The 8,254-nt window shown below is 37.9% G+C and overlaps 1 protein-coding gene across 1 annotated transcript in view; it reads right to left on the reverse strand.

Annotated features, from left to right (window-relative positions):
• Positions 1-3,097, reverse strand: part of ctnna1 (catenin (cadherin-associated protein), alpha 1) — a 46,692-nt gene extending 43,595 nt beyond the window's left edge. The window contains exons 1-2 of the mRNA XM_088386807.1: positions 2,931-3,097; positions 1,662-1,776 (exon numbers count right to left, since the gene is read on the reverse strand). Of these exons, the coding sequence (XP_088242933.1) occupies positions 1,662-1,766 (105 nt within the window). The 5' untranslated portion in view covers positions 1,767-1,776; positions 2,931-3,097. The remainder of the gene's footprint in view (positions 1-1,661; positions 1,777-2,930) is intronic.
• Positions 3,098-8,254: the final 5,157 nt, after the last annotated feature.

Below are 8,254 nucleotides of genomic sequence, written 5' to 3' on the forward strand. Positions count from 1 at the left end.
CTATATTTTATTTTTCCACATGTAGAGGTATGTAGCTTGTTAAGTCAACCATAATATCGGATCGGTATCGGGTATCGACCGATACGCAAAGCCGCGGAATCGGTATCGAAACTGAAAAAGCCGGATCGGTGCATCTCTAGTCTCATAGCAAACTAATTGGATTACTTGTACTACCAGTTACTATTCAGACAATCGTTACCATTTGCCTTCAATTCAAACGATCAAAATTTCAATATTATTTGATGCAACATCCACAGACAAAGAACACTAAAGTCATAAAATTCTGAATTCATCGACAATTTTACAGACAACTTTATAACCACGACCTGAGAACACATGACAGAGAAGACACTGCTGCCTCATCAATTACTAATGCTTTGGATGTCTATAAGCTAAGGGGTACCCGCTTGTTTTCCACACAACCTCTGCTCCCCGTAGCAGAAGCACACAGCCAGCTGGCACAAATGCTCGTTGTCGAGCGAGGCGGAAGGAGACAGCCAAGGGATTCAGCCCACTGGTTGTTAATCTACCGAGTGTCCGGCTAGTCATTGGCTCAGCAGTTCAGTGGATATATTGTTAAAAAAAAAATAATACATTCAAAAATAAAAAAAAAAAAAAAAAAAAAAAAACACTAAAAACTCAATCTTGAAGGGACATTTGGTTCTTGGTAATATGACAGTGGCCCATGTTTCTTCACTTGTTGATGACCGCCTTGGAAATACTTTTGCACCCAAATATTCTGATACTGTAGAATTTGTCTACAGACCATGGTTTGCACTCTAAGCTGTAATTAGGAAAATGTCAGGAAAAGCCTGTTGAACATCTAACTTTGTTTTGGTTACTCAGACGCAAAAATGGTGGTTTGATTGGTTAATTCTGAACATCCTATAGAAGTTGTAAGTAGATGTCCACACGTGCAATCAGATAAGGCTGAGGTAAAAAAATAATATATATATATATATATATATATATATATATATATATATATATATATATATATATATATATATATATATAAATAAATATGAAAAATATGGTTGCATGTATATGCAGTAATTAACAGAATTATCAATAGGACAGTTGAGTCAAAAAAAGATTTGTTGTGATTTTTTTTGTGGCAGTCGTTACCAATATTTAAACTTTGGTCATAGTCTTTTCTGCACTCTGTCCTTTGGGTTTGGTGCCAACACACTAAATTTCTTCAACAGCAACAGTGCTCAGTGGAGGAGAACAATTATAATTACATAATATAATTAATGAATATAATTACTTGAGTTATTCAAATAAGCACTGCAGCTATATCATTACATTGTCTGTTTTTTTACAGCCCTCAGTTTTTTTTCCCTCCCAATTGAGTTGTAATTGTTATAGAATCACATTTGAACAGGTGTGTAGCCTTTTATTTCCACTTAATATGGGGCGGATTCAAGGCTAGCTCACTAAAGCGGCTTTATTGCTGAAAAATAAAAAATAGGGATTATAAAACGTGATATTCTACATCTGAGGGGTATTTTGACAAAACATGCAGACAGTGTTAAGATTAAAAAAAAGGCCCATATAAGAAAGTAAGGCCTGTACACTGGATTTAGCAATTTATTCAGATCTCTTTCAACTTTACCTTGGGATGGTAAAAACAACATGCACACTGACACTATTATTACCTGTGTAACCAGGGGCTCGAGCAGCCGCTCCACTGCCAGAGTCCTGATCTCCAGACTCTTCGGGTCCCATTTGAAATTGATATTTGCGGTGTTGATGCTTGTCATGTCTGGAAGTCTAAGGTGGTACACAAAAATCACATCAAATAAAAGAACAATGAAAGAGAATTTAAATTCCTATCACCAACCAATCTGTGTGTGCAAGACAATGATTTTCAGAATGTTGACAAAAACTTTATGAAGGGCGGAAAAGTCAAACAGTCAGAAAATGTCCTCCACTTTCAATAACTGCTGCTGCACAGATTTGATATCAGGTAAAATAGGCGGAACAGGAAAGTCTTGGGGCAGTATCATTGCTATAACCCTTGAAGGAAATGTGTTATGCTTGAATGCAGCCAGTTTAAGCATCAACTTTTCTAGCTTGACTGCCACTTTCGCAAGTCGCAGTTAAAAACGTATAAACATCACAAGATTAAGACTTAATGTGTAGATGTCTGACTTTCTACTGACTTTGTAGTTTGAAAAATATCTAACAAAAGGTTACACAAAGATTAAGTGTTATCGATGAGCAGGTCAGGTGAACAAAAAACTTAGGGGGGGTGCCACTAGGCCTAAATAAGGAGACCAGCGATCTTTCTGTTCTGCGATTTACCGTCACTATAATTTCTCATCGACACAAATGGCCAAAATTTGCAAAGCATGAGTCAACTCGTCAGCGATGTTAACATTTGGCTCAACTTGCACCTGTGTGGTCATTTGAAATAAAACAAAGCAGCACTCATCTCATTTGCATCCCCAAGGTTTAAAATGTAACTAAATCAGGCGATAGAGACCAAGTTTTAAGGTGTTGCAAATTAAGTGTTGTTCTCGCCCATTTTGCTTACCTGCTGCGCACTTTGCCAAAGCCGACACCTTGCTAAAGCTAATGCTAGTTGACAAACAAACGAGCCACAAGGATTCCGTGCACTACTTGTGCCGAAAGCCAACTAAACAGTTATGAACGTTCTCTTTCAAACGGTTCGCATTCCATTCTTTCAACTCCGATCGTGTGACGTCAAGTAACTTCAAAGAATCACTTTGAACTCACTCATAACAATTCGTTAGGGAAGTTTCAAGATGGAGGAGATGACAACGCTTCGCCTCCAAAGTTTTGCTCTCTTTCGCTGTACTGGTGGAGAAGCAACTTTTGTCGCTCGAACTCACTTCACAACAAATTCCTCTTCAAAACAATAAAATTAGTAGACGATAAACGAGAGTTTGGCAAAATGTTACCTTGAAAGTTTCGATAGAGCTGCTTTCGCTGTCGTTTACTTGTTTCCCAACAATAGCCGAGACGGAGGGGTGATTGGGCGGTGACCGAGTTCCTGAACTTCCTGGCAGGGAGACTACCAGGGAACGTCCAACTAGCCCGCAAATGACGACTTGTTTTGGGCGTGGCAGTAGCTGTGCTTGTCCATATATGGATTAATTACTGCTTCTATTTTTCCGGGCTTGCACAACGTCGACCAACCTGCGACATACATTTTGACCGGTTTACGTTCAAAAATTACAAAGGATAGATTAGAAGGACGTTTATGGAGGAACTTAAAAGATCCCCTCATCAAGGAAGTTAAAGTGATTACACAACAGATACATAGAACGACAACAAAACACTTTTCAGTTATTAACATTTTTTTTGTTTTTTGTGATACGTAGATGCAATTAAATATTAATTTATACCTGTATGTTTTATTTTTTCTAAATAAATGTGGGTATAAACACAAGATAATTATATATGTAAATGCAATTAAATGTAAATGTATATATGTATTATTTATTTTTGCTGTAAATATATTTTTAATATTTGTTTTTATTTTCACTTTTATGTATTTTGGACATGGATTATCTTGCTTCATTGAATCTGTTGCTGTCAGCATAAATGCTCTCCAATGTGTTTGATTTCCCCAAAATTTCATTCAATCAATCAAGATCTAGACAGCAGTTGACTTTACTCTCGAAATAGCTCATCTTTATTTCTTTGTGTCATCCAAGGAGTCTGAAAATAATAAAAACACTACTTCATAAAAGTAAGGAGTAGAAGGTAAGGCGTGGGACTGCAATAAAACAAATAGAACACTTTTATGTTAAATTAAGCAATATGTTTTAGCTTGTGGATGCCCAAAACAACATTTTGATTTATACAGTACTAGAGGTCTCAAACTCATTTTTGTGGTGGGCCACAGTTTTGTTACAATTTTTCTTGAAAGGCCATTATGCCTGTGAAACCATGAATGTTAAATTCCCTCTTCACCATATACAATAATACACAGGAAACTGATAGATGACTAGTTTTGAAATCAGAAGTCAAAATCAAAAATAATAGTTCATTCAATTATTGTTCAAGTTACTGTAGTAGGGGGAAAAAATGGTTACTGACTGAAATTTTGGTACAGATTTTAGCAAGGATTGTGGAATTTACATCACTGTGGAAATGCAGCAGATGCTCGGTAATCCCCAATGGAAATCCACATTTCCTTTGAAAAGTTGTAAAAGTATATTCAAGTATAAGTTTCATGAGCTGTTTTCTACATAAAAATCTGCTACAGGTTTACAATGAAATATTTGTTGGGTTGTCAGAAAATCCTATCTCTTGTCCTCAAGAATAAAAGGTGAAAAGCAACAGATGTTTTCCCTAGAGGCAAGCATCTTGATTTTTGGTTCTGTCAGCTTCTTTTTATTTTTCCAACTAAAACACTTACCATTCTGTTGCTGTAATCCTGAAGAGAACACATGCCGAAGGGTTTATAGTTATGTATGGTGTAAAAGTGGGAGACTATTTCTTTTTTATTTGACTCAGATGACCGGGGCTAAAAGTGCCCCTATCTTTTTCACTTTTATAAATGCCACAAATTATCTCAGAGCTCATAGACTGACACATTTATGTTAGTGGCAACTGTGACTGATAGTGCTTGGACATTAGATAAAAGTGTTCTAAAATATACTGTAGGGGATGGAAGTGTGAAAGCTTTAAATAGACTATCTCAAGAGGCTGGATGCAACTGCTTCTCTAACCCTACATGTACACACACACACAGACACACACAGTTTTTTTTTAAAAGATTGATCGATATCTTCGTTCCATCTCGGCTAGACTACTGTAATGCGCGCTACGGAATCAGCCAGTCCACCCCCAACTGTTTCCAGTTAGTCCAAAATGCCGCCGCTCACCTCCTAACTGGAGCTCATAAGAGGGAGCACATAAGCCCTATTCTGGCCTCCCTCCACTGACTCCCAATATATTTCAGAGTGATCCTTGTATTTGTTTTCAAATCGCCAATGGCCTCACCCAGTTAACCTCTCTGAGCTCCTCCACCCCTACGCAAATGCTCGGTACCTCCGGTCTGCAGACCAGACACTCCTGGAAGTGTCAAGGACTAGTTGGAGCCTCAGAAGGGATCGAGCTACTGTTGCTGGTCCTCTCTCTGGAATAACCTTCCCTTGGATGTTAGGCAAGCCTCCCTCACTGTTCATTTTAAAAGCCTTTTTTTCATTGGCTTTTGACTGAATTGCTGTTCTGCTACTGTCTATTAATGTGTGTTTCAATTTTTTTTTCATTATTGTCCCATTGCTATAAGTGAAGCACTTTGTTACAGCTGAAGCTTATGTAAAACACACTATTACAAATACAAATAGTACAAATAAAGTTGTATTGTATTACATAGTATTAAGTATGATTTTCTGTGGAAAGTTAATCAATCTGATGATATTGTAGTGTGCCAGAATGCATTCATGAAAAATATTTGCTTATCTGAAAACCGAGATATTGCAGTGAACTATCTGCCGTGTAAAGCCGATGACTCGCCATGGACACAGTGATGCAAGGATTGCTCATCCAACGGTTGGTCTGTAATGACGAGCGATTATGCGAGGTGCTATTCTATGTTTTAATGCTGAATGTTTACCCAAGTAACAGCTAGCTGCCAGACAAGTTGGGATGTCCTTGAACTTCATCTTTTTGTACCTGCTAGATTGAACAAATGGTGGCGAGCACAGCATGATATAAATAATTCCTTCTAATTATGAGGAGGCTCACATGTTTGTCACACACTGCATGTATAATTGAGCACATGCAAATGAGTGTGTAGAGATGTGGGAGATCAAAACAATTAGATAATGTTGAATAATTGTCTGTGATTTTTTTGTTTTTTAAAATGACATCGGAGTCGGGACTGTCGCAATCATGGGGCTAATAATATGAGTATTTATTTAAATGTTTTTTTCACCTTATATGAACTTATGCCTTCATAGTTGTGGTTTTTGTCAGTTTTTAACAACATAGTTTTACAGTTGTTGCAGAAAACTCCTCTTACATCACTGGTGCAAACATGTCAGTCTCATCTACATTGCAGCTGCTGACAAAGTTACAAACACTTTGACATTGGGTGAATTTGAAGTGCCTTACTGTAAGAAGGTTTTGTTTGCGACCTTGAGTTTGCCCACATTTACCTGACTCATACTGAGAGCCGTCCATGATGTCACTGGCTATCTCTCGCTTTTCAAATGAGATCTGGGTCCTCTAAGATAATCAATGGACATGCAGTGCAATTACGTTGAGAGTCTGAAGAAGTTGAGAGAAAGTCAATGGACTTGGAGCATTAATGATTGTTCTTCATTTGCAGCGACCCTCCCCATAAGGATGTGTGAAACATATACAGTACTATAGCAAAGACTTGCACAAGACATATTCACAGTGTTGGGATGGTAACGCAATGGTTTCTGACAAAAGCCATGCCATTTGTTTGTACAATGGAGAAGGCCACACATTTTACACAATATTTTTTAGCTAAAAAGCAACAGGAATGGTCGCCTCAGGAGGTTGCACTTCTCTATATCTGAATATATTCCACTGGCATGCTGAGTGAAAGGGGTACAAAACTCAATGATTACTCAGTAAATTGCAATCACCAGCAAATCTTCAACTGACCTTGTTATGTTCCGAAATTCTCCTGGGAGCTATTGTCCTAATTTCTTGCTTTCCAAATGGGATTCGGGCTAAATGGAAGGTGAACTATGTGGAGGAAGCCGCAAATTAAACGTTAGGCTGTAAATGAGTCACGGCTTTAGTCACTCTCTGATGTGCCCAACCAAATATGGCAAATATCTGCATGCCTGGGTGCTTCAAAAATAGACCTGCATTTAATGTGCATTTCTTCATCATATTATTACCTCTTGTTGACAGCTCATCACTTTAACCATTGATAAGGTGGTGTTGTTTTAAAAGAATCACTTTAAATTCTGCTTGACTCCATCTGAGAGTCATTCATTTAACAATATACTTACTACTGTCTACTACTTCCATATCTAATCTGTGAATCTAGAGAAAAATGTTGACACAAACAGTAAAAAAAAAAAAAAAAAAAAAAATGCATCTTGGATTAGGATGCAACTTCCAAGTTGGGAAAATGACTCCCATCTGTAAGGAAAACTGCTGAAGGATTCCATTGTGCCTATGTGATGAATTGGCAGGAACTGTATGAGGATGTCAGTTCACTTATCATCCCGTTCACATCATATTTACTTTCACACAAAAGTTCTAAACGTCCCTCACCTATTATCGTCTCTAATATCATGCAGTAGTACTTAAATTGCACATACATTTACGCACACCAGAGCTAATGACAAGCAGGTAAGCAAACCCGATAACACCAACGATTGATTGATTTGCATTTTTCTTTTTTAATGCAACTCACGCTGTTTGTAAATGTTCTTAAAGCTTGAGAAATGCAAGAAGAGATGTCTGAGTGAAGAGGCGGGTTAACATTGCTGCACGTCTTGAGCTAGAAGGATGAGGGGACTTGGGGGCGGTGGCTTGCTCAAGGTCAACTCGACTGCAGTCACAAAGCAGACTGGCATCTCTCCAAAAACTAAGAGGCTTTTTTTTCCCCGTGCAGCGCTATGTTGTGGTTCCAAAGCCCAAGTCCTTCCAGATGAGCTACTTCCACTGGAGATGAGCTCGCACCACCGCTGTCTTCCTGGACCCTGTGTTTGGAGATATAACTTCTGAACGTAGCACATATGCATGCTGTGCAGCTTCTTCGGGCACTGGAAAAAAATAAATGGTCTGAAACTTCTTGTATTCCTTGACAGTGATTGGTAAAAAGGTGTTATTAGCATCAGTATTACATGTCAAACAATAAAAAACTCAAACATAGATCTATGGTACCTAGCAAGTGATGTTGACAGTTGACTTTCTATTTTTTTTCCCATCATATGACACACATTCATCTTTTGTATTGTTCCGCAAACAAAATGTTGGTTTTCTATGACTGATTTGAATGGGACGAGTCAAAAGTCAGATAAAAAGAGGCATATTTCCCCAAATTTGCACCTCAACACTTTAAGAGGTTCCACTGTTATTCTCTGAGGTAATAAAATGAAGTATGAGTACGAATGAGAGGTAACAGACTCTCTGCATCAGTAACCACACCTCGTTCATTAAGTGCTAAACATGTCACCAGTGTCATCATTTGTTTTCAGTTTCCGTCCCAAGCAGTTATGATTCATTTTTCACTTTAATGCGCTTCTATCATTTGAATGCATAACATTTGAAACATTTG

The sequence above is a fragment of the Syngnathus floridae genome, chromosome 1 (genome assembly GCF_059516105.1).
Source record: "Syngnathus floridae isolate MCC-2025c chromosome 1, RoL_Sflo_1.0, whole genome shotgun sequence".
In the NCBI taxonomy this organism is placed as follows: domain Eukaryota; kingdom Metazoa; phylum Chordata; class Actinopteri; order Syngnathiformes; family Syngnathidae; genus Syngnathus; species Syngnathus floridae.